The sequence below is a fragment of the Bos javanicus genome, chromosome 2, assembly GCF_032452875.1.
Source record: "Bos javanicus breed banteng chromosome 2, ARS-OSU_banteng_1.0, whole genome shotgun sequence".
NCBI lineage: Eukaryota > Metazoa > Chordata > Mammalia > Artiodactyla > Bovidae > Bos > Bos javanicus.
In genome coordinates, this window is record NC_083869.1 from 109,646,953 (window position 1) to 109,674,146 (window position 27,194).

Sequence of the window (27,194 nt, forward strand, 5' to 3'; positions counted from 1 at the left end):
GGACAAATTGATTAATTAGATAGGAGGGGGCAACCCGGGTTTATCAAAAGGTATGGTGGTGGAATAGAGGCGGCAAGCAATCTCTGGAGTTCAACTACCTGTCTAAATTCCAACCTTTATTAGTGGGGTGGCCTCAGACTAGTGGTCCAATCAACTTATGCCTTAAGTGTTTTCATGCATAAAATGGGCCTGAGTGCTTCTATCTGTCATAAGCTATTATATATAAATAAACAGAGTTCAGTACATGGCTAGCACATGGTTTAAGTGTTCACAAATGTTTAAAGGACTGAAATCCTCTAAGACTGCACTTTAGCTCTAATTCTTCAGAAGTCTCAGAACAAGCCTTCAGGTCTTGTCCATCTGGGAGACATCAAGGGGATAAGGTGGTTTTGTGCAATAGTTGTATCTTTACTTGGAGGAAAAAATAACACCTCAAAATTGTTGCTTGGATTAGAGGTTATTCTATGTCCCCCCTTTCTTCCTAGGGAAACTGAGTGGCTAAGGCAATTTAAACCCTAAAAGGCAGGCACTTTTGTGTACAAACAGGAGGTTGTAGGTAGCCAAAGTTGTCTAAGTGGAGATCTGTGATGCAGAAAAGAAAATACAATTCTTAAAGCATGTAGGTTGATAAGGATGAGATGCAAATGTTGTAACAAGTCTGAACATTGCTTGTGCTTGTCTGCATCTCTGGGAAATGGCTACAGGCACATTTATGGGAGATCAAATAATGCCTTTAGATGCACGTGACTTACAGGAAGTTTTCCCTGACCCCCACTAGGTGCATGGGGCTCCTGTACTCGTGACAGAACCTGGCTACCTGCTCAAGTGTTTTAGTTCCTCTTCCTATCACACTGCCCAGCCTCCAAAGAGATTAGGTCCATGTGATAGGGTTCTGGTCAGTGAAGCAGGGAAGCAGGGATACAGGCCCTTTCCAAATCTGACCGTATAGTCTGCAGCGCCAGCTTCCACATTCTCTTCCCCTTATGTGGTGGCCTTGGACATCATGTGTGGCAGCCTCACAGGAGAGGAACAGTTTGGATTCCTGAGTCACTGCTTGGAAAGTTGCCAGGAAGGTCTTCTGAATCTTCTCCAGGCTGTAATGTGAGCTGGAAATCAAACTTAAGTGCGTCCAGCACGAAAAACAGGGGTCAGAAGTTAGCATGCATTACCCTCAAATAATGTAAAATCCCACATCACACTTACACTGAAATTAATCTTGAAATTATTAAGATTACATGTGGCACTCTACTAGCTCATTCTAGAAAACGTAAGGGAAAACACTGATGATGTGATGATTAAGTTTATGTGTCAGACTGACCTGCCACAGGGTGCCCAGATTAAACATCATTTCTGGGTGTGTCTGTGAGGGTGTTTTCAGTTGAGATTAGCCTTTAAATCAGTGGACTCAGTATGTCCTCCCCAGTATGGGTGGGTATCATCTAATATGTCAAGATATAGATGGAGGAATCCCCACCTTCCTCTTTTCCCAGCCTCACTCTTTCAGCCGAGACATTTCATCTCATTTTCTCGCGCCCTTGGACATAAATTTACACCATTGGCTCAACTGGTTCTCAGGCCTTTGACTTTGGGCTGAATTATACCCCTGGCCTTTCTGTATATCCAGTTTGCAGATTGTGGAACTTTTCAGTCTCCATAACTTCATGAACCATTTTTCTCATAAAATGTCTATTTACCTACATTGCTATATCTCCATATGCATATGTAGTCGCTCTGTCATGTCCAACTCTTTGCGACCCTTGGTCCATGGGATTTTCCAGGCAAGAATACCAGAGTGGGTTGCCATTTTCCTCCTCTAGGAAATCTTCTCAACCTAGAGACTAAACTCTCATTTCCTGTGTCTCCTGTATTGCTGGCAGATTCTTTACCCGCTGAGCCTCAGGGAAGCCCTTGTCTCCATATAGAGGAGACATATCTTCTATTACCAGTTGCTTTTCTATCTTGTTAAACAAGTTGTGGAGGAAATGTCAAGCCTAGTCTCGTTACAATCACAAATACATTCCCAATTGCTCTACATTTCAATACAGCTGATTCTAGAGAGGTGTTTCAGTAAGAAATAAACACAAAGTAGCCAGACATAGCCCAGATTCTTTTCATTTCAAAGTCCATGTTTTAAAATGTCACTGTTAACACTAAAAGGCACATACACCCCTGCTCTCTGAAGCCAGCTTCACTTAGGATTTTCATTTATTATAATAAGCCTTTGAGTCTGATTTTCAGATAACAGAGGCTTAGTCAATGGTAGCTTGTTGAATGAAATAATATCATGAGGAGAACATTCACTCTTAAAACTGTGGCCTTTCATATTCTTATGTTCCACACCAATTTGATGAAATTTATGAACTTTCTCCTCATCATAACACACATATAATCATTAAATCTGTGCCACGTTTTAGGAAAACTTTTGGAAACTTGGAGCTCCAGTGGTGTAACCTCAAGGGTCTATGCGAATGTTGCTCAGTTGTGTCTGACTCTGTGACCTCATGGACTGTATAGTCCTCGGAATTCTCTAGGCCAGAATACTAGAGTGGGTAGACCTAGACTTTGCCTTCTCCAGAGGATCTTCGCAACCCAGGGATCAAACCCAGGTGTCCTGCGTTGCAGACGGATTCTTTACCAGCTGAGCCACAAGGGAAGTCCAAGAATACTGGAGTGGGTAGCCTATGCCTTCTCCAGGAGATCTTCCCAACCCAGGAATTGAACTGGGGTCTACTGCACTGCAGGTGGATTCTTTACCAACAGAGCTATCAGAGAAGCCCCAAGGGTCTATGGATTCTGGATTAAAGCCTTGTGGGAAGGATGCATAGCTGGTCACTTGGATCAGTAGCAATGGTATTAGAGAGGGTGTAGAACTGGGAATTTTAAAGACAATTTATATCACTAGCACCACCTCATCAAAGCTACTGTTTGTTGAGTTCTAGCTAGATGCTAGACACTGTGCTAACATTTTAATATATTTAGTCTTTATAAAAGCTCTTGGCATTGTAATTGCCATTCCACAAAAAAAAAAAAAAAAAAAAGGCCACAGGGAAATTAGGACACATGCCCTAATATGATGAGTACAAGGTGCAGCCTGAAGTCCAACCAAAGTTTGGTCTTAATTAAATGGGATACAGGATCTTACGGAACCTAAGTTAGATTTCTAATAAGTTGTTCTCAAGGGCAAGGGCCATTTAGATGTCAAAATGCTTTTTATTTTCTAAATAAGTATGCTTAGAATTGAAGATTTTGTGTTCTAACCAAATGACAACCACTAAGTAAGTAATTTAGAAACATCATGCATGCAGTAAAAACTGTTGAAAAGAGACAACTAGATTCCAGGTTTGTATACAGCAACTACTTTATTATTTTCAAATGCAAACTCTTTGCATTTAGTTTGCTATTTTACAATTTACAAACTAGGTATAAAAGACCATAAATAAATGACATAAGTTATGTGTACCTAAAGTTCATGAAGGGAAGAAAAATACCTTGACAAATTAAAACAAAATAGAAAATCTCTATGTCTAACTCAAGAGATTGTTCAACTTTTGGAACATGTATGAACCAAGCATTGTTCTGTTAATTTCTTCTTCAGTATGAACTAAATTATAATATGCCTTATACATTCTAATTTTAACCACAGTCCTTGCATATTCCAACATACTTGGAGTGATACAAAAAAATAAATGCACTCTTCAGTGTGTATCAATGCTTGATGTTGTTTGGAGAATGTTTAAGAAGTGAAAATATTGCTTCTAGAACTTTCCTTTACTTGTCAGAATTTAAGTGTCTTCAGACAAATATTGAGGCTATAAGTGTGTATGGATTAATACACATATCCTTCACAGATTGAATACAAGAGGTCTCAAAAACACACACACCAGCAATGTAGCGAGCATAACCCTTCTTTAAAATAACTTTGTAAAACACACCAAAGCATTTCATTCTTAAGATTGTTAAAAATAATTTGGGGCCAGCAAACACATGGTGAAGCTATTTAATTTGGTGCAGGGGAACAGCTTAATGCTGCCTAATGATTTAGCATCTGAGCATGACTTAGCATCTGCGTTCACTAGGGCAGCATTCATTCTTGGGACCAGATATAGCCCCTGAAGTTGGTCTCCTGCCCTGACCTCTGGGGAAAGAAAACCCGCTCAGAGATTCAACCTCATTTCTTTATACATATTTTTTTCAGGCATCAATGCATAGGCACATCCCTTTAAAAATATATTAAAGTCCCCCAAAAGGGGTGAATTAACTTTGTCACTCTGGCATAGTTATGAGAATACAATGCCATACACCCTGTCAGAATGCAATAAATATTTATTGATGATTTTCTCTACTTATTCAACAACATAGGGTTTAGAATTTTTTCCCCATTTTTCCCTGATTTGATGTTATAGCTTATACAAATGGCCACAGTTTCTGCAACCATAGCTTAGAATAAGCAAGGCAGCCACTCCGATTATGAAAAATGGCAGTATGTTGGCTGGAGTTTGGTATACGTATCAGACCAAAACTGAATCTTCACACACTGGACCTCAGATTCCAGGAGGCTGATGCACCTTTGAGGGCCAGAGAAGTTAGCTGCATATTCACAACGGCAGAACTTTCCGTGTACACTGGGAACCTGAAGTTGCTTGAGGCCATTTCACCCCAACTATGCTAACCTCAAGAGTCACTGGCATGTATTTTTCTGTGACACTGGGAGACAAAATATTAATCCAGGACACATCATCTCGAAGCCGACACACACATCTACGTTCATCTCCGAAAGTATATGAATTGCATATATTTGTTCGCATTCAACAAGTCCATTTATGCAGGAAAACAAAGGCTACTTGTATTCCACTTGGGGGTACCAGACAAATTCCATCCCCTTCTCTCCCTCCACCAAGCAACTGGTGATTCAGATGAGGAGTTCAATCAGAATTTGTGATTTCGATGCTGGGTTGTCACCTGCATGGAGTTAAATTTTAAAATCACTCCACCGCTAAGGTGAAAATGCCTCTGTCCAAAGCTGTAGGATGACGTATTAAGGTTAGGGTGGCTGCTACAAAATACATGTATAGATACAGGACATTTACTTCTTCCTGGCTGTCGTTCTAAGGGGACGGGCATGGTCTCCAGGCCCATTGTCTCATGCGGCTCTTCATCTCAGAACAGGTGGCAAACCAGACCCCTCCATGGGTAGCATTCCACAACATTCACAGGCAGTTCTAAGCATGAGGTTATATACTCATACACACATACACACGCGTACACACAGGCACACCTATGTACACACATCAAAAGAGATAGTCAGCTCATAGTTAGTCTAGGAAAAAAATATATTTATATCACTGTGATGGCACACCCTGGGTATAACGTTACTTCAGCAATGCATATCATAGGCAGCTCACGGGAACTGGCTTTGTTCTGCGTGGTGGCACCTGATCTGGTGTCCATGGTAAAACCTGTAGCCTTCAGTCATTTGCTGCCACACCAATGCAGCAGGGACGTACAGGAATGAGATATGGAAATACATATAAATAAAACCAAAGGAGTTCAGGAACACGGGCTCTGCAGAGTTGGTGCTGCCAGACAGGACATTCCTCAGTGCAATGGGAGAACAGATGCTGAAGCTTGAATGTTTGCTGTTTCTTTCACCGGGAAAGAGGATTTGAAAGTCAGAAACATATTCTTTTCATCAATGAGTATCGTTTCATCAGTGTCTTTGCTCCAGAACTGTCATAGTAGAAGCAGAAGAAACACGTTCGGGAGGAATTGAGGAGGGTGTGTTTTGTTTGCTCCTGTGGGCTTCAACAGGAAGGGCTGTGAGGCCAAGATAGCAGAATCTACTCCCTGTAGAGAAAAGAACAAGACTTCAGACAAAACAGCAACTGATCTTGCCAGCCAGTTGTCAACCCATGTAGGTACAGAGATGACTAGGTAAGGAGTTCAGGAGAAAGATCATAAATTCTTGCTTTTCTCTTCTGACAAATGATAACTAAAATAACAACAAAAAAAGTTTATTAACATCTTAATCATTACAACTCTGAGTAAGATACTATTCATTTTCCTACTATGTGGATGTGGACATGGAACCACAGAGAAGCTAAACAACTTGCTTGTGCTCATGCATTCAGAAATAGCAGAGCTGGAATTAGAACCTACCCAGTCTAAGCCTACAGCCAGGCTTTACCTACTATGGGAACAGTTTTTCTTTGCAATAAAAATTCTGACCTGTTATGGTTCATTTGTGCAAGAAGGACTTAGAGTTAGTGAAAGAGTGCACATTGTATTATTCTAAAAAGTCCCAGTCTTTCCAAAGAGGAAACTGGTGTATTCTGGGACACATGTGGAAATATCCCAATCCATCAATATTCAACAATATGATTGAAAAAAAAATGCCAACCATGAAATAAAAAGCATTAGGTATTTATCACAAAGAGAAAGTGACTTCTAATGAAATATCTGATTAGTAAAGAATCCATGCAATCTGCACATAACAGGTAGAAAGAGGAGACCCAGGGCCATGGGTACAGTGAGGGGGGTCTTGAGACTGAAGCCCACCAAGAGCTAATAAGCCACAGCTGCCCTATCAACCTAGATTCCAATGAGGCTGGCAAAATGCAATGGAACCACTGTCCTCTCGGTCATCAAAGAATTGACTCAAACCAAAAGAAACAATTCCTCTTCTTTTCTTTTGATAACTTTCCAACAAGACTGCTAATTGGACTATAAAGACAGTGGTCATGTTAAGCTGTTGCTGTCCTCAAGTGTACAGCAAAATTAAGACCAAAATGCATCTCATGACACATAATTTCCCTTGTTTTATCAAACCCATTTATCTGCTTGTTTTGTATATGTGCATGTTTATTGTAGGAGGGAGATACATAAAACTGAGTTTCTTGGTGGTAAATGACCATTATTTAAACTTGCAAAAATACTTTATTTGGAGAAAGAATAATAAAATTTTCAGATAGATATTACTTCTTAAAATTATAAATGTGGGTAAGGGCATAACTGCCAAGCCACTTAGCAACATCATTCATTTTTGACAATTATGAAAAAAAATGAAAGAAAAAGGATCAGATTTATTTTTTGTACTGTTTTTTCTCTGGAAGCCAGTAACTCTGTCAGACAGATATGTATTTGTTTACATGAAGGACAAAGTGGATTCAAATTTGACATTAAAGACTCTAATGGAGAATTACAAACTCCATAGGGATATGCACACATTTTGAAGGTGATTTTCTTTTGCTCCTAGAAACCCCACCCTTCGAGGAGAGAGTTGTCTCAAAAACACATTTATCTCCTTTGCGTCTGCCAACTTCCTTCTTCACTAAATACCCAGATATAAATATATTTGTAATATTAAGTAGGCTATCTGGAAACTCAGTGTGTATATGAAAAGGACAGGATTTGGAAATGAGAAGTGTGGGAATGTGGAGACTTATATCTAGCTGATGTCAGAATGAGAGGGAGAAAAATAAACCTTTTCTTTGAATTCAAGCAACCTCTTTATGGTGGAGAATTGCTTGAACAGAGACCAGACAAAGCATGTGGTCTGTGTGGGATCAGAAGTGAAAGATGTGACTTTCATGGTGACTAAATAAACAGAAGCATTGTTCCTTTGAGTCATTCATGAAGACATCAAAGTGTCTTTACCAACCAGTTCTTTTCATTGCAATGGGGTCTTGCCCATTTCACTCTTTCCAATTATAAAATAATGATTTCCTACATTTCAAGGCTGAATAATACAGGAGTGATCTTCCACCTTTTGCATAGATACGCACTTACCCCCACACCCTCATAAACCCACTGAAAGTGAACAAGCTTCACCTGGATGGTTCCCGACCACTGAGCTTCATTTCACCCTGCTGTGGCCTGTTGCAACAAAACATTTGGCTTCACAAGTGAAAGACAGGTGAATAACACTTGGGACACGTTGGAGGAAGAATACACTTTTTTCTATGATGTTCAGTGTGTTCTGCATCTGAGCATGACATATATACAACAACACCATGTGTTGGGAAAGGTGTTTCTATTGAAGTGTCATTATCTCTAATTTACAGGTGGAGGAACGGAGTTATAAAGAAACACACGGTGAACTTCCCAGTGTCAACATCGCGGTTGGCTTTGGAATCTAAGCTGTCTGGATGCCAGAATCTGGCTCCACACCCTGAGAAATAATACAAACTCCTATTGTCCTCAGTCTCTCTTCCAATGTGGGTAGTTTCCTGGAAGCAGTGGAGTTCCACTTTTACTGTTACTGGATATTATTTTAGCCATTTTGGGGCCTTTCCATTGGCCTGGACTCAAATTCAGACAATGAGTCAAAATTAAGATTCAGAGGGCAACCTTTGAATGAATTTCATATTCTACTTTTCTCTCAATTCCCATCTGAACATTGCCAACATACCTGCTGAGATGTAACAAATCCACTCCAACACGGTATGTAACATTAACGTGTTAGGATATTTTAGAATTGGCATACTCTGTTTTTTTTTTCTAATATTCTGCTTTGAAAGAGACTCACAGATTAAGAAAACAAACTTAGGGTTGGTTGCCAGCAGGGAAGGGATAGTTAGGAGTTTGGGACAGTCATGTACACACTGCTATATCTAAAATGGATAACCAACAAGGTCTTACTGTATAGCACATGGAACTCTACTCAATGTTATGTGGCAGCCTGGATGGGAGGGGGTTTTGGGGGAGAATGGATACATGTATATGTCTGGCTGAGTCCCTTCACTGTCCACCTGAAACTATCACGATATTGTTAGTTATACCCCAATACAAAAGAAAAAGTTCAAAAAATATAAAAATATTCTGTTTTGACTATGTTTAGAAAAATAGCTCAAGTCTTAAGCTGTTGATTGTAAGAAAGCAAAACTTTATTCAATGTATGCAAGGTAACATTCTCTTTTTACTCATAGGATAACACTATAATGCCACCTTATTTGAATCGGACTATGGAAATTGAAAACAAAATACCCCACAGCTTTACAGAAGGAAAGAAATATATAATTTCTTTTTTAAAAAGCAAGTGATCTCCCTCACATTTGTCAACTCTTAACATGAATATCCAGAACTCCTAAACTTCAGCAGAAGTGGTGATAAAACAAAAATTCTTGGAGTAGTTTAAAAAACAAATTTCACATTTCTTCTGAACAGAAAAGCTTTTACAACTAATGTTGCAAAAAGGTTTTTACTAAACTGTCATGATTTGACAGCATCAAATTTAACATTTCTTGCTCTATAAGAAATAGCTTTCAGGATAAAACCAAGGGGAGGAAAAGGTCATTAAAATCAACCAAGCTCTTGTTTAAAAGTGATAAAAGGGAAGAGTTTAGAAAGTTAAAATCTGTCCAGTCAAAAAAGTTAGGCTATTTGCTTCTAGGAATGAACATAATCATTTAAATTCACATGTTTTAAGAAGAAAATTCTGGAATTAAAGCAGAAGTACCTAAGGCTACCGGGCTTGATGGGTGAAAAGTCTGATTTTTTAGTTGGTCACTTTCTAATAATGAGTCAGTCAAGGTGACTTCCAAGTCTCACTGTTGCCATCTAGATAGGTCTCTCCCAGCTGATCTCATTTGGTATCGGGGGCACTAGAGCAGGACAGGAACATGGCTGGGCATGTATTGGAGAAAACCACACTCCAAAAGGAAACATGCACCCCAATGTTCATAGCAGCACTGGTCACATAGCTAAGGTGTAGAAGCAACCTAAAGGTCCATTGACAGAGGAATAGATAAATATATACAATGAAATACAATTTGGCCATAAAAAGAATGAAATAATGCCATTTGCAGCAACATAGATGGACGTAGAGATTATCATACTAAGTAAGTTAGAGAAAGAAAAATACCATATGATATCACTTATATGTGGGATCTATAACACATATCATATGATATCGCTTATATATAGAATCTAAAATTAATGATGCAAATGAACTTATTTACAAAACAGAAACGGACTCATAGACTTTGTAAACAAGCTAATGGTTACCAAAGGGAAAACGTGAGGAAAGGATAAATTAGGAATTTGGTGTTAACATAAACACAGTACTATCCAGGTGGCTTAGTGGTAAAGAATCCGCCTGCCAATGCAGGAGACACAGGAGACTCAGGTTTGATCTCTGGGTCAGGAAGATCCCCTGGATGAGGAAATGGCAACCCACTCCAGTATTCTTGCCTGGAAAATTTCAGGGACAGAGGAGCCTGGCAGATCGTAGTCCATAAGGTCGCTTAGAGTTGGACACGACTGAGTAACTGAGCATGTTCTAAATAGGAAAAGAAGTATGTCAAGGCTGTATATTGTCACCCTGCTTATTTAACTTGTATGCAGAGTACATCCTGAGAAACGCTGGGCTGGAAGAAGCACAAGCTGGAATCAAGATTGCCGGGAGAAATATCAATCACTTCAGATATCCAGATGACACCACCCTTATGGCAGAAAGTGAGAGGAACTAAAAAGCCTCTTGATGAAAGTGAAAGAGGAGAGTGAAAACATTGGCTTAAAGCTCAACATTCAGAAAACAAAGATCATGGCATGTGGTCCCATCACTTCATGGGAAATAGATGGGAAAACAGTGGAAACAGTGTCAGACTTTATTTTTTTGGACTCCAAAATCACTGTATTTGGTGATTGCAGCCATGAAATTAAAAGACACTTACTCCTTGGAAGGAAAGTTATGACCAACCTAGATAGCATATTCAAAAGCAGAGACATTACTTTGCCAACAAAGGCCCATCTAGTCAAGGCTATGGTTTTTCCAGTGATCATGTATGGATGTGAAAAGCTGAGCGCCGAAGAATTGATGCTTTTGAACTGTGGTGTTGGAGAAGACTCTTGACAGTCCCTTGGACTGCAAGGAGATCCAACTAGTCCATTCTAAAGGAGATCAGTCTTGGGTGTTCTTTGGAAGGACTGATGCTAAAGCTGAAACTCCAGTACTTTGGCCACCTCATGTGAAGAGCTGACTCATTGGAAAAGACTCTGATGCTGGGAAGGATTGGGGGCAGGAGGAAAAGGGGATGACAGAGGATGAGACAGCGGCTGGATGGCATCACCGACTCGATGGACATGAGTTTGAGTGAACTCCGGGAGTTGGTGATGGACAGAGAGGCCTGGTGTGCTGCGATTTATGGGGTCACAAAGAGTCAGACACGACTGAGCTACTGGATTGAACTGCTGCTGCTGCTGCTGCTAAGTCGCTTCAGTCGTGTCCACCTCTGTGCGACCCCATAGAATTGAACTGATGCATATATAAAATAGATAACCAACAAAGACCTACTATATAGCACAGGGAACTATATTGATCATCCTGTGATAAACCATAATGGAAAAGAATCTGAAAAAAGATGGACACATATATATGTATAACTGAATCATTTTTTGGTATATCTGAAACTAATACAACACTGTAAATCAACTATACTCCAATCTAAAATTTAAAATAAAAAAATTAAATTTAAAAAATGGTATGGTACATATCAAATACTCAAAAAAAAAAAAAACAAGAAATGAAACCAATGGAAAAGACCTTCCAGAACTCCTCAACTGAAAAAAATTCTCCAAAGAATGGAATACATGCAGGCCCAATAAGGTTAGAGGTTACCCAGTACCCAAAAGATGCTCAATAACCATTTGTGGCAGGAATGAAGGGCACCAAAGGGCAAGAGGACCCACACAGTACGAAAGAAAGCACAGCAAGTGGAGGTCTAGATGCTGTCCTGACCTCATATGGTTTCTATTTCAATTCTTCCTGGAAGAACAGGAGAAAAGCCATATTACTTTGGGTCTACTCTCCCATTGAAATCTCAACCCAAACTACCTGATCGGCATGACAGATATTTACTGCTCAGTGTTTCGAATAAGATAAAGTTAAAAAACACTTTCACTAGAGAAAGACTCATTGCTGGTTCTTTTGTCTTACCTTGTAGATTTGGGCTTGCTTCTTTAAAGGAGGAAAGTATGAAAGTTCCCTACACAAGATTGTCACAATCCACTATCCATAAGGTAGTTATGAGAAGTTTGTAGAGTTCCCAAATAAGACTTATATGGCACAGCCTCGGGCCCAAAGCCCCTGGTTTGCCCAGGAAGGGGGTATGGTGTTGGGATTTATTATTACTATTATTATTTTAAAATCCACTTTCCTCTTCTCTCCAGCCCCTCATGTCGTCATAATCCACCAGGTGGCCGGAGCACAGGACAGCAACACTGATGAATCACATGACGTTCACTTAGGTTTTATCCATTGTACGAACCAAGCCTTAAAAGTTACAACCGGGTCCTTTCAAAAAATGGTCCTGGGCACGGTCTTCATTCCAGTGAAAGAAGGATGGACTGTAGTTTATGCCACAAACAAAATACTACGGTTGTAATTCCAAATGAAGAGACGATCGAGGATGTCTCAGAGAAGCTCAGCGTCTGGCAGCAAACACGGCGTTGAAACTCGGAGGCGGTGGTCTATTTATATAGGTACATGTATTTTACAGATTAGTGATGGACGGATGTACTTCTGAGAAACAATTTGTTCCAAGTCTAATTCAAATGACAGTTGTCATTTCTGTAAGCCCCACGGTTTCAGCAATCTGTACACCAAGCAACGCTGCAGATTTTTTTTTTTCCTTTAATTTCAGAGGGCGAAGACGAAGTAAAAAAAGTGCAGTTCTTCAATTAAAGTGCATGGATGAGGTAAACTAATTTCAAGAGTTTTGAGTTTATTCAATACTGGCTCAGACTGGAACCATTCTGCCGTGTATCTGCTGCATTTGGGTTCTCATTGCCTGGACGCTGCTCAAGACCTTATTCTGGTGTGTGACAGCTGTGATGCCAATCCTGGCCAGGTCACTGTAAGTAGGGGGAGAAAAAAAGAAGGAGAGGAAAATATGATGAGGGCTGAGAATCTCTTCCGGGCTTCATGCAGACACACATTTGAATCAGCCACAATTAATACAGCACAACAAGGCAGGTGTATTAAAATGTTTAATTAAGCAATTGAATGCAACAATGTAGGTGCTTTATAGAGGCTGTGCAAAATTATACTCAATCAAAATGAAAGGCATTCCAGTTTTCTTTTTAAAAAAAATGAGTAGGATGATTATGCAGCTCAAAGCAAAAAAAAAAGAAAAGGAAAATACTATTAAATCTAGATTTACCCTTTGTGTTACATCGCTGAGTACTTACTCCTGGTTCATGTGCACTACAGCCTCTAGCGTGGTATAACCAGCAGCAGTGAAGTTATCCTTATACCGGTCCATTTTAATGGCTTGGAGCCAATCGCCTACTGATACCACGGCGGAGAACTCAGGGGAACTTGGATCCAGCAAGGCAGTGTTAGGTCTGGAAATGGAACGAGAAAGTATAGACAGACAAGAATTATCAGTGAGATAGCATGACTCAGAAGTCAGATGGTCCAAGACAGGGGAGGGGAACCAAAGTACCAAGAAAGGACTTTAGATAGAATCACCAGCGACAAACATCATCATGTTATTTTTCAACCCTAATTTCATAAAGCTGCAAAAGCATGTCTCAATCACCCTACTTGTTTTTAACTTCATTTCCTGCATTTGTTTTATGTGGACCTCTTAATGCATTAAGGATCAGAGCAGGTCTTTTAACAACCTAGCCTGGGGCAAAGGTTGGGGGGGGTGGGGGGTGGGGGCGGCCCTTGTTGCTGAAACTGGTTCAGTCTTTACAGAAAGACAGTCCCTGCCAAGACAGAATATCACAGACTTTAGTTCAGCAGCTATGGAAACCTTAGTGAAGGATAAGTAAGGAAAACTGAGAGCTTGCAACCTGCCAGACTTGATGGAAGCAGAGAGAACACTGAGAGTTCAAGTCCGGCATGTTTCCAGCCAGGTTTGCAGGCAGGCTCAGTTCATTCAAACAAACGGGACAGCAGGGAGTTAATCCCCTCTTTAATCAACCCAGCCTGACCAGCACGTGTGCCAAGACTGGCAGGAAGAATGGCCACTTTGATCACTGTTTGGATTGTGGAATGTGCTTCTCGTCTTCCTTTGCTGGGGCTCCTAAAGAATCATTTCAACAAATTCTAAGCGCTTCTTATTAACTTATTTATTAGTTGACGCATTTCTCGGGCCAGGTGTTTCACATTAGATCACCATCAAGAGCAACTAGAGTTCAAGGTAAGTGATCTGTCCTCCTTCACGAGATTGATAAACAGTAAATAACCTATCCATGGAAAATATTTATTAAGTGAATTATATCTTGATCATCAAACTACTTAATAACCATAGGATAAACATTAATAGGGTATTTTATACACCTTCACTATAATTTCCTGCATAGCAACCTTGCTACTTATTAAATTCTATTTTCTTAAACTTCCTTTCTATAGAAATTACAGAATGTGGTTGCTCTTAACATTTTGATCTGATTTTCATCCTGTGACTATGTTCCTTGAACATGAACATCTAAATCAGAATTATATTATCATCCTGAATTTTCAACCAAAAAAATCCTTTTCTTGTAAAAAAAAAAAAAAATCAAGCCTATTTAATGGCCTAACTTTCTACATAGTAGAATTAATCCAATCCATTTTTCATTTTAATTTTTACCTAAGTTGTTTTGATTTGCATAACTTCTATTTTATATAAGTATATTAACAAAACTTGTTTTATCAATCAGTTCTATCCAAATAATAGCTTGTTTATGACCTTTCTTTTTGTCCACTATATTAATTAAATAAAATTTTCCAGGTAATATTCTACAGATTTTTATGGTAAGAATAATCAAGATTTCATTCTTTCCCCAATTTTGAACCAGTAACAAATATGGCCACATAGAGTTTGAGATATTAGTGTTGAATGTTTACCAGGAATGTTTGTTAATGGACAAAAAAAAAAAATAGTTTGCATTTACTTCTAACTTTAACCAAGAGCAGTAGAAGAGCAACGTGGAGGCACTACGTACCTGACAAGGTTAAAGTGACCTTAGAATGAAAATATGCTTACTCAGTATTAATTAATTCTAAGGGTCATTCTCCAGCTTATTCTGGAAGCCTTTGTGCTCTTTGTGGAACACTGTGACATTTGCCTAATTTTGTGCTGAATCACATACCACGCTATACTACACCCCATTATCAGCAAGCAGTAAGAAGTATCAAAGCTCTGTATGTACTATCAATGAGAAAAATTCAGAAGTGAGAAAAGTGTATCCAATAACTCAGTTTGTTCTACCTTTTGGTGCAAAGCACTATACAGAGTTAGCATGCTACCAGGAGAAGCCTCAAGTACCAAAGAACTGGACTTGGACCTTCAGACAAAACGCATGGGATCGGGAGCTGGAGATCTAAAAGTTGGGGGAGGTTTACTTTGGAACAGAAGAAACTAGCTACACCTGGAAAAGAGGTCTTAGCGCCATCTACTTTCCTCCTCTTGGGGAAGAGAAGAACCAAAAATAGGCCAGAAATGATGGGAGATTTTATTTTAGGTCACTTGCAGTATCTTTATCTTTTCTCTGGACTGAAATGCTTCTTTTTTGCTCTTTCCAATGAAGTGCATATATGTGTGTTAAGTCGCTTTAATCATGTCTGACTCTTTGCCACTCTATGGCCTGTAGTCTGCCGGGCTCCTCTGTCCGTGAGAATCTCCAGGCAAGAATAATGGAGTGGGTTGCCATGCCTTCCTCTAGGGGGTCTTCCTGACGCAGGGATCGAACTTTCATCTTGTGTGGCTCCTGCGTTGCAGGTGGATTCTTCACCTATGAATCACCAGGGAAGCCCCTACCAATGAAGTAACTATTTTATGGGTGGGCCAACCATTCTAATTTTAAAAACTTTTCTCAAATATTCATCTGCATGTTTGTAACTTGATCCTGTTTCCTTCTCCTCTTGAAAGACTCAGAGCAACTTTAAGAACCAAAACTGGTGAATCTCTTGCCTCAATTCACATTTTATTAACTCAGAGCTGTTTTGGAATCCTTATTTTTTGTTCCTATGTTTCTTCCCCTTTCAAAATGTAGCATCTAGTATCCTATCTTCCAAAAGTACATTTCCTCCCTCTACGTTTTCAGTTCCAGCCCCACAAAATAAGCACTGTGCTTTTCCTTTGTTGTTTTTTTAAAAACATTTGTTTTTCTGACTTTTTTTGAGGCCTGACAAGTACAAGGCTCTTCAAAACGGCGAACAGAAAACTACCTGAAATACTCCACTCAAGGAGGAAGAAGCCACCCAGGTTGCAGACCTGTGATGTGGCCTCTGACTAAAAGCCAGCAATTAAAGTGAGTAACCCTTGCATGCCACCGCTGAGGTATTCTTTCACACATCACTATTAAGAAGCAGGGTTAACCTGGAGCTCTCGGTCCCTGTCCTCTTCAAGCTGTTGGGATTGCGGATGAGTTTGTCCAACATGTTGACAATCTGCCCAAATTTCGGCCTGTCGCTCCTCTCCTTCTGCCAGCAGTCTAGCATCAGCTGGTGGAGCGCGATGGGACAGTCCATTGGAGGGGGCAGCCGATAGCCTTCCTCGATGGCTTTAATCACCTAGCAAAAAAAAAAAAAAAAAAACCCACAGAATGGTATGTTAGTTTGCCAGGCAATCTGTTGTTAGAGGTTTACCCTCCTGCTCAGCAAGTTCCCTGTCCATTAAGCTGCCAGCAAGCTTGAGCATGGGAACAGCTCCAATTCTTTCACAGAAGCCAGAGCTGGACCTGAGCATTGCTGGCAGCAGGGCAGGGAAGCCAGCCGTTGCTATGAGGGGTTCTCAAATGGCAGACAATGCCCATCAGGAACTCCAAAGTGAAGATGCCTCAGGGTTCCAAGGTGGTTAGAACGCAATCAGACCAATCACATGGTGTTGGCCTGGCCCCCAGAGACCCAAGGGCAATGACCTTCTCTGTTCTTCTATCAGCTAATCGCTCTTAGCAAAAGAGATTCTAGCTTAGGTAAGGGCTTTAAAGACATTCCTTAGGATGCCTCCAAAATGAGAGTCCTTTTGTGCCACTTTAAGCCTGTGTCTTCTTTTATTTCTTTTGGCCACACTGCATGAGATGCGGAATCTTAGTTCCCTGACCGGGGATGGAACCCACACCCCTTGAAGCATATCTTAACCACTGGACCACGAGGGAAGTCCCAAGTCTGTGTCCTCTTGCTCAGACAGCTGATGGGTCAATACCAGAGCCTGTCTTCCAGTTCAGAAGACACTATTTCTCTGAATTAGCACATTCTTCAACCCCTCCAGATGCCCCACCATTTTTACTTTTGGAAGACCAAAATACATAATTTGTTAATTCTGTGTCTCTTTCTTGGTCTCAGCTGATCCTGCTAAAGGTACTAATAGCCAGATTAAAAAATATAAAAATAATAATTTAAAAAACCTTCTTTGGGGGATTTATATTTCAAGGGGACCCTGACACATCTAAAGAAAGCAGTTATAATGGTAGGTGACAACTGCCATCCAGAGTGGTCCTCCTGCCAAATAAGACAAGTCATTCCATAGGTTTTCTTCTAATTCTGACTTTTCTAATTGTCTTCACAGATATTACAATATTTTTCTCATTGACTTTTCTCTAAACCCCTGTTCTTCAGGGTGTGAATCCCAGTAACAGTATGGTAAGTCTCCTGCCCAAGTTAAAGAGGGGAATTACTTCTTAATTTCTTGGCTACTCATAAGCTTTGTTTATGAGTATCCTATATGATTCTGGAGGTACTTTTGTTTGAGGATGTTTAAAAGTTTTGTTTGTTTTTAAATCAGTCCTCCCACCTTCCCCGCACCCCCGCACCCCCAAAAAATGATAGTTCCTAGTGAAACCACCACTGGCTGCAGCCACCTCAATGACCATGACGGAGTTCCCCTGTGGTGCGTCTATTACTGCTCAGTGATCAGCCTTCAACAGAAAATAATCAATTCAGTTGGGTCCAGTTTCTATACAGCAGTATTCTGTGGTTCTTTTTAAGCAGGATATTGTTTCCGTGTAACAATTATCTTGTGATTTATTAAGCTCTCTGAATCCTTTTCTCCCATGTATTTTTGCCAACCTCCTACCGTATTCATCTTAATTTACTCCTTCTAAAGCAGACTTCTATATGCTAATTTACTGAGCATGCTTCTATTTATTTCTGGCAAGGATATTAGGTCAGTTTGATCCTTTGACTTTCTTTTATCTTTCCAGGTGCATGGTGTTGACTCTAGACTTGATGAAAACATTTTACATTGAATTGATGGGAATGTGAGCAACACTGGGCTGACGCCAGGTGAACAAAATTTGTTATAAACCCTCAGACTGCTTAGTATTCTTTCACTAGCTCCCTTTCCACTGCCAGCTTGGAAGATGGCTTGTGGGTGAACAAAGCATATTTTCTCAGTTTACTGCTAAGTGTTTGGGGCTGGGGGCTGGAGGGAGAGAGACGATTAAAACAAACTTGATGAAAAACTTGATAAATTTAACATATTTTTAACAGTTACTTCGACTCCATTCACCATATGCCAAATGAATTCTCCCATGAAAGTAATTCTCCAGTTACATTTCCTATTGATTGCTGTTCTACACAGACTCCAACACAGAGAGAAATGCATGTGAATAATAGATCAATAATATTTGTGGGGGTGTATTGGCTTCAGATGCTTTTACATGGATAAAGGCAGACAACTAAAAGTTTAAAACAATGAAATTGTTTTAATATAATATCAGATCAGATCAGTCACTCAGTCGTGTCCGACTCTTTGCGAGCCCATGAATCGCAGCATGCTAGGCCTCCCTGTCCATCACCAACTCCTGGAGTTCACTGAGACTCACGTCCATCGAGTCAGTGATGCCATCTTAATATAATATAGAAACTGTCAAAACTAAGTCTGAAAATATTTATTTAGGGTGGGAAAAATGACATCTTTAGATATTCTGCTTTTATGAGCACTTGGCTGCTGCTCTCAACTGAAATAAACACAAGCTTAAACTATACAATAATTAAATAATACAGACACTATTCCTTCTTTGAGGGCTTCTCTGGTGGCTCAGTAGCAAAGAATCCACCTGCCAATGCAGGAGATGCAGGTTAGTACCCTGGGTTGGGAAGATCCCCTTGAGAAGGAAATTGCAACCTACTCTAGTATTCTTGCCTGGGACATCCCATAGACAGAGGAGCCTGGTGGGCTACGATCCATGGGGTTGCAAAACAGTCAGACACAACTTAGTGACTAAACAACAGCAAACTCCTTCTTCTAGGCTGTTGGCCTTTGTTTCTCTGCATGTCTCTTACTCAAAACCAAATGTTACTACAAGAAAGGTAGTTGAAGGTGTCTTCATAATCACATCAAACAGTAGATTACACACTGCTCACTTTTGTAGTCTGTCTCTGTGAGAGTGGGACTATAAAGAAAGCTGAGAGCCCATGAACTGATGCTTTTGAACTGTGGTGTTGGAGAAGACTCTTCAGAGTCCCTTGGACTGCAAGGAGATCAAATCATTCAATCCTAAAGGAAATCAGTCCTGAATATTCCTTGGAAGGACTGATGCTGAAGCTGAAGCTCCAATACTTTGGCTACCTGATGCAAAGAACTGACTCACTGGAAAAGACCCTGATGCTGGGAAAGATTGAAGGCAGGAGGAGAAGGGCATGACAGAGGACGAGATGGTCAGATGGTATCACCGACTTGATGGACATGAGTTTGAGCAGGCTCTGGCAGGTGGTGATGGACAGGGAAGCCTGGCGTGCTGCAGTCCACGGGGTCTCAACGAGTCAGACACGACTGAGTGACTGAACTGAACTGAACTGAGTCTGTCTCCAGCCTGTAATTATCTATCAGTTATGCTAGCTGTTGTCTTTCTTCCTATTTGTTATGAACCTTCCTTTATAATTTATAGGTACTACAGTGTCAAAACTACCATTCCTCTTAATCTTGTCAGAGAATTCTTTTTGCCCCACTGGACATAGAGCACAGTAGCTTCTGTATTGCTCTCAACATTCTTCTACTGATTAAGCAACCAGCATCCCATTTCTTGAGTACACCTGGTTTTTCACTTAATTGTCAAGGTTTTGCAACATCCTGTTGTTTCAAGACAAGGCAAATGGTCAGGTAACATTCCACTTCAGAGAAAAAAAAAAAAAACTTTTTCTTAAATAGTTTTTATTGATGAATTGAGTATCACCCATTCGTAAACACACTAGCTGCTAATATTTCACTTCACCCAAAAATATTAGGAAAGTTTTAAAAATGACCATTTTATTTTGTTCTGATTTCCAACCCTTTTAGAACTAATACTTTCCTAGAAATAGCTAGTAAGTGTCCTAAGAAGACCCCCCTGGTCTAGGTTTTTTTTGTTGTTGTTTTTTTCTTTCTCACTGGAGATGTTTGTAATTAAATTCTATTACTCTGGAATCTTATTAGTGTCATTATTGAATGCTTTTCTAAAATTGCAGGCACTGTGGATACTCCCATACGAAGTAGTCCAGATGGTACATTTAAAGGGATGTGCATAATTTACAAAGGGTCATTTAGTGAAGCTTTATTTTAGAGTCCTCAAGGGGCAAGCTCTAATTACAATTTTGCCAGCTTTAAAATATTCACTGGTTTTCTTCCAATAAAACTTTCATGTCAATTTCACTGCATGTGAAATGTGTTTTTCATATATCCCTGCATTTTCTTAACACTCAAAGTTTAATTTTGTTTCAGTATGAACTTGAAAGCTAACCAACTAAAAATACTGTTCCATATCACTAATCAGTTGAGCTATGCATCTATCTGTCTTATCAATCTATCTCCCATACTATACTATTTAGGCTTTGAAGTTTTGATCCTTGAAATCAATGACCATAAGTTTTAGCTAGATTACTAGACGGAGAAGGCAATGTCACCCCACTCTAGAACCCTTGCCTGGAAAATCCCACGGGCAGAGGAGCCTGGTAGGCTGCAGTCCATGGGGTCGAGAAGAGTCGGACATGACTGAGCAACTTCATTTTCACTTTTCACTTTCATGCATTGGAGAAGGAAATGGCAACCCACTCCAGTGTTCTTGCCTGGAGAATCCCAGGGACAGGGGAGCCTGGTGGGCTGCCGTCTATGGGGTCACACAGAGTCGGACACGACTGAAGCGACTTAGCAGCAGCAGCAGCAGATTACTAGACACGTTTGTATTAGGACCCTGAAATTTAATGTATCAGTTCACACTCAACACTTACTCCATCATATGGTAACATGAAAGTGAAAGTGAAGTCGTTCAGTCGTGTCTGACTCTTTGTGATCCCATGGACTGTAGTCTACCAGGCTTCTCTGTCCATGGGATTTTCCAGGCAAGAGTACTGGAATGGGTTGCCATTTCCTTCTCCAGGGGATCTTCCTGACCCAGGGATCGAACCCAGGTCTCCTGCATTGCAGGCAGACACTTTACCCTCTGAGCCACCAAGGAAGCCCAGTAACATGAAACTTCCTGCATCTCAAAAAACATATCTTTCAGAACATAAAGACTCACATCTTGATTGGACATGTCCCAGTAAGGTCTCTCTCCATAGGACATCACTTCCCACATAACGATCCCGTAGCTCCATACATCACTTGCAGATGTGAATTTACGATAGGCAATTGCTTCTGGTGCAGTCCACCGGATAGGAATCTTGCCACCCTGTGAACATCCAAGCTCTAGATTATTCCCCAAGTACGTTGATGTGCCCTTTTAGTTTCTGAATGTTACAGTTTCTGAATGTTATTACTGTGTGCCAAGCAGGACAACAGCATTCCTGAGGTAGTTTTCCAAACAATCACAAGATACTTGTTTATTCTAACGAAAATGTTCCAGGTTGAGACAGTTCTCATATGTTTTCTTAAGTTATGGGGAAGTAAACAACTAATCTCCTTAATTGTTTTTTTAGATATTATCTGGGCTCTGCTTAAGGCAATACTGTAATAGAAAGGATATTTCAAGTTTTACAAAATACACACTATCTGTGGTGTATACCAACGAACGTGCAGCTGAGACTAATTTTGACTTCTTGTTGGATTCTCTTACCCAGCAGCACAAAACCAATACTTAGTACTGCTTCAGAAATCATGAACTAAGGAAGTTAAATATGAATATTTCTATATATTCCACTGTCATCCAACTCTGACAGAACATAAGAAACATGCCTAACTTAGCTAGAAGATAATATGTTGAACAGGCTCTTAGAGGAAGTCAAATAGTACCAGATGCTAGAGCCATTACTGATTTTAATGGAGGGAGGGCGGGATTTTGATTATTTAATTTTCTAAAAAGACACCTGCAAAAATGGTAAAGCAATTGAACATTACCCCCCAAAAGTTTAAAGGTCTCAAATGTCTCTTGTTGATTATGCTTATGTGCAAGGTATTTTTAATGGAGTTTCAAATTTCTTAGGGTTCCATCTGGGGAAATTAATTCAACTTTAATTCAGACCCTTAAACTGTTCAAAAGGACATCATTTAAAAGTCTTCTTTGCTTCATTAGGGCTACTAAAGAGGGCAATAAACTGTACCATAAATTTCATTGATTCACTATACTTTACACTGTTATTACATTTATGCTTGTTCCATGCAGTGAGACACTTGTGCTGCCTTCCTTAAATATTTTGGCTATATAAATGTATTATTCGAGAAGCTTCTTTCTGCTTTCCCTTCTCCAACTACTGGGGGAAATAAAAAGTCTTTAGCATTGATAAAAGCATATTCTTTGCTGAATGAATGGACTTAGAATTTTGGAGAAGGTATGTGTAAGAATCAAAACTACAGCCATAGAAATGGAACACTACCAGAAAACATGCACACACACACACACACACACACCCACCAAACTATACCAAAAAAATCCCTAATGCTTACTATTACAGATGCAAAATGGTTAGCATTAAAGGAGGAAAATGGCTGGTCTGCTTCATGTTGATTTTAACAGTGTCAGCCCTAATGGCCAATAACTTTTATGATTCTGTGTTTATTCCATTAGTATCTTATATTCAGATTGTCCAGCTAAGATAGCAAAGCCATTAACTGTATGCTGATAACTCTTCACCATGCCTTAATCCCGGCTTATCTACTAGTAGTAAAATGCAGGCCATTAGATACTGGGAAACCTTGTGTAGCGTAAATGTTTTATAAATCTTGTATATACATTCTCAGATTCGGTAGGCAGCTGACTAGAAACACTGTTCTGTCTTGTTTAAAATAAGATTTTTTTTTTAAATAATGAAAAGGAACCATGTATAAAATCTAAAACAAACTAACTGGAAGAAAGGAAGGAAGCAAAGTAGATTAAGTGTGAAAAAATACAATAATGTGACGCTCTAAATTGTGATCATACATCTAGAGCGTATTTCAAAATTTCTCTTGGAAACACGGTTTTAAAACAGATGCATGGCGATGAAGAGGCTCTGAAGGATGAAGTAACTTATAAATATCATAAAGAGCTTAATCATCAAGTGAGAGGAACAGTTTCATTAGAGTCAAAGCTCAGAGGTCACAAACCCTTCTTACCCTGGTGGTATATGCTGCTTCTGGATCGTCCTCTAGCACTCGGGACATGCCAAAATCAGACACTTTGCAGACCAAGTTGCTATTGACCAGAATATTCCGTGCAGCCAGGTCTCGATGGACATAGCTCATATCAGATAAATACTTCATCCCAGACCCAATGCCACGAAGCATGCCCACCAGCTGAATGACCGTAAATCTGCCATCATTCTTCTGCAGAGGAAAGGAATGAGGTACAATCTCATTAACATTAAGCCTAATTAATTTTCAGGAAGCATTTATTACTTGGATCTTTTTTGATATCTGTTTCCGGTGTGCAGTGAAATTCAATACGATTTCCGGGCCTTTTGGACCAAAGTCACTAATTCATGAGTAGAGTATGAGCAAGGAGCTGGGTTTGCTTCCTGTGATAGATGGAAATTATCCAACTGTAATGAATCTATGGCTCCAACAACCCCACAATACAAAAATAAATCAAATGCTACCCTCCTTGAACATGGACTGTTAAAGAGCCTTTAAAAATCACATCATTCTCTATTTCTCCTCTTCTTCCTCTGCCCCATTAAAAAAGGTCTGTGTACAACCAAACAGAGCACACATTCAGAGTGTGTTAGAGTTTTCGAAATACCAACATTCTTGGGTTTAATATAAAGTAGTTACATACCCTGAGGAATGCATCCAAGGAGCCATTCTCCATGTACTCTGTTATGATCATTACTGGTTTACCTAGAGTTTCCAGAAAGAAAAACACAAAACCCTTGATGAGCACTGCAGTTAATGAGATAAAAATGGGCTGTGCACAATTTTCCTGCCAAGACACCTGTCTTGTGCGATCTAATTTAATTAAAACAAGCCAAGCTTATGCCTCAGCTGTGGGGAGCTAGGAATGAAATATTAAAAGGACGAGTAGGTTTAAATTCCATCTGGAAGGTTAACCCTTTGGGTGGCTTGTTGACAAGGTCTTTAACTAAAGTGGCCTCCAGAAGCCAGGGGCATGTGATGAGTATTTGCTCTCTCAAGCAAATGGAGAAGAAGATAAATGACCCATTTAAAGGAAAAAAAAATCTTTAGGATAATTAATTAATTTTGCCCCCAGAACAGACAATTGTGCAATGCTAAAGGAATCAATGAACAGAGAAAGGTTTTTTTTTTTTTTTTTTTTTACCTATTTAGAGAAACCCAAGTTTCCAGGAGCAGTAGCTATGCTGAATACTTCATTACCTGGAACTCATCTTAAAGCTCAAGCATGTACAATCTTAGCTTTTCCCCCACCTCACTCGGGTCAGGGGCTATAGCCTGTCTTTTCCCTTTTCCTATCTATCAATATACTCAGTCTATTTGCTTCTTTAAGATGCCAACCTCAGCAGCAACAACAACATCACAGGAAAGGGTCAGTAAGTGGTTTCATCTTAGCAGCAATTTTAGTTCAAGACTGGAACATTTGTGCACCCCAGTCCCCTTTGTAAGCAAAGAAATCAAAATGATTTTAAGTTTGGAGAAGTGGGGACACACTTTCATTTCGCTTTCATTTTCTTTCTGAGGATCTTAGGAAATAAAGATGGTTCTTTAGTTTCTTAATCCCTGGCAATGGACTCAAGGTCTGAAGTTCCTTCTTTCTAAAGGTATTTGTAGGGTCGCAAAGACTCAGACATGACTGAGTGACTTTCACTTTCACTTTTTCTTTTGTGGGAGTGAAGAGGGAATCCAAAGTAAATCTTTGATATTTTACTAAGGCTAGGGGTAAAGCCGGAGAAGGCAATGGCAACCCACTCCAGTACTCTTGCCTGGAAAATCCCATGGACGGAGGAGCCTGGTGGGCTGCAGTCCATGGTGTCACTAGGAGTCAGACACAACTGAGCGACTTTGCTTTCACTTTTCACTTTCATGCATTGGAGAAGGAAATGGCAACCCATTCTAGTGTTCTTGCCTGGAGAATCCCAGGGACGGGGGAGCCTGGTGGGCTGCTGTCTATGGGGTCGCACAGAGTCAGACAGGACTGAAGCGACTTAGCAGCAGCAGCAGCAGGGGTAAAGCAAAGAGAATAGAAGAGAGTCCCTGGGAGGAAAATAAAATATTAGTTTGATAAATCAAACTAATTTTTGACTTATCAAAAATACTCATTGTTGTCCTTGTGGTTATGACTTAATCATGGAAACTGGACTGGGATGTGTCATTGCCAGAAAGTCCCCAGAATTATTCTAAATGGATACATTTTCCACCCTACCCCTATCAAATTAGACTCTCTACTGGCATAGGGAAAGGGAATATGTCTTCATTTCAAAGGCCAAATTTTAGAAGAGCAGAAGTTTTTAATACCAGTGAAGTCCCATTTATCAATTTGTTTTTTGGTTATGCATTGGGTATTGTGCCGAAGAAATCTTTCCAAGGCAAACATGTTGAATTAGGAAACAACACCTTGGACGTTTTATTTACAAGGGATGAAGGAAAGCAGACAGAAGAAGCAGGAATCTCAGTGTAGACTAAAGGATGAATAAAACCACTTCTATTCTCTTTTCCCTTGGCTGCTGGGAGAGGTCCCTGACTGCCTTGCCATCCTCTGTCAATATAAATAGGAAGCCCTGAGTCCTTAGGCTCACTGACCCTCTATATCCGTGACCACACAGAAAAAATTCATCTAAATGAGTTTTAATGAACCTGCCTCAATCAAATGCTACTTTGTCAACTCATGAGAAAGGGTGATTCCCCTGGCGGTACATTAACACCTACTTCCGTTTCACCAGGCCCCTCTGGAAACGTGGGGAAGACAGCACAAGGTTCTAAAGAGAGGGGGGTAGTGGCGAGAATTTATAGTCTCTGTCCATTTACAAAGTTACTCAAGGAACTCAGACTCTCACTTCACCTTTTCACCCTTACACCTCCCTAATCTGACAGTTGGCATCATCTTCACAATTTTTCTACATTCCTTTTCCTGTTTATTAAAAGTATCCATTTGTCAGAATCTATGAGCACTACAAGATAAATAAAGATGAATGTCTGCATCGGCACAGAGGGGCTTATAAAATGGGTCCCAGTTGGACTCCTGGGTGGAGGCATACCCATCCCCAGAACAGGCAGGGATGTCATGGGGAAGGGAGAGGTGGGAGGGGAGGGGTGGGGGAAGGGGATAGCTCCTCTGGTGGAAATTTTAAATCATTTTAATTCAGCGACAACTGCATTATGCAAATGCATCCAGTCGTTTATAACAGTTACAGCTGTAATAGCTACGGGTTTTAGAGAGGCACGGTGGGATTTTAGCACAAAGATCCCCTGTTTTTTCTCTCTTCTGCAGAGGTGCTACAAAAATCACTGTCTGCCCCAGGAAAAACACCCCAAGCTGAACAGAGCCTCCTTGTGAGAAAATGGACCTGCAGAAGTATTTAAAGGGAATGTTATCTTTTAATTAAAGAAGTGAAGGGCTCCGGGCAAGCCCAGAGGCCACTGGCTACAAAAAAAAAAAAAAATGCTGTCTGTAAAACTAATCTTAAAAAGCAAATAGAGCTATTCTATGCTAATTATAGCCTTCACCTTAGGTGGAAAATTATATACCCTTAGCACCAAGGTTCCTTTTTAAAGGATTCCAAAGCTGGGGGAAAGATGTACTTCTTAAGACCTAATAATACCAGTTAACACTGAATTTTTTTTTTCTTTAATTTGCTATATAAGCATTATGCCATTCACCCTAAATATTTCATTCAAAACAACCTTGTAAGGCAAGTTCTATTTTTATCTCTATTTTACAGATGAGGAAACAGAGAGCTTGAG

General features: G+C 40.0%; 1 protein-coding gene and 1 long non-coding RNA gene across 4 annotated transcripts in view; one reads left to right on the top strand and one right to left on the bottom strand.

The window, feature by feature from the left end:
• Positions 1 to 5,311: 5,311 nt before the first annotated feature.
• Positions 5,312 to 27,194, bottom strand: part of EPHA4 (EPH receptor A4) — a 159,994-nt gene continuing 138,111 nt past the window's right edge. For 2 of the 3 annotated variants that reach the window (XM_061386229.1, XM_061386247.1), the window contains 7 exons: positions 24,097 to 24,158; positions 23,436 to 23,645; positions 21,427 to 21,576; positions 16,311 to 16,504; positions 13,186 to 13,341; positions 11,933 to 12,849; positions 5,312 to 5,844 (listed from right to left, as the gene is read on the bottom strand). In XM_061386229.1, coding sequence (XP_061242213.1) covers positions 12,735 to 12,849; positions 13,186 to 13,341; positions 16,311 to 16,504; positions 21,427 to 21,576; positions 23,436 to 23,645; positions 24,097 to 24,158 — 887 coding nt within the window. In that variant the 3' untranslated portion in view covers positions 5,312 to 5,844; positions 11,933 to 12,734. Of the gene's footprint in view, positions 5,845 to 11,932; positions 12,850 to 13,157; positions 13,342 to 16,310; positions 16,505 to 21,426; positions 21,577 to 23,435; positions 23,646 to 24,096; positions 24,159 to 27,194 lie in introns of those variants that run through there. The other variant, XM_061386237.1, reaches the window with a different exon arrangement.
• LOC133229656 (uncharacterized) lies at positions 13,316 to 18,733 on the top strand. Its single transcript, XR_009730604.1, has 3 exons — positions 13,316 to 14,147; positions 16,115 to 16,242; positions 18,133 to 18,733. It is a non-coding gene; the product is annotated as an uncharacterized LOC133229656 (long non-coding RNA).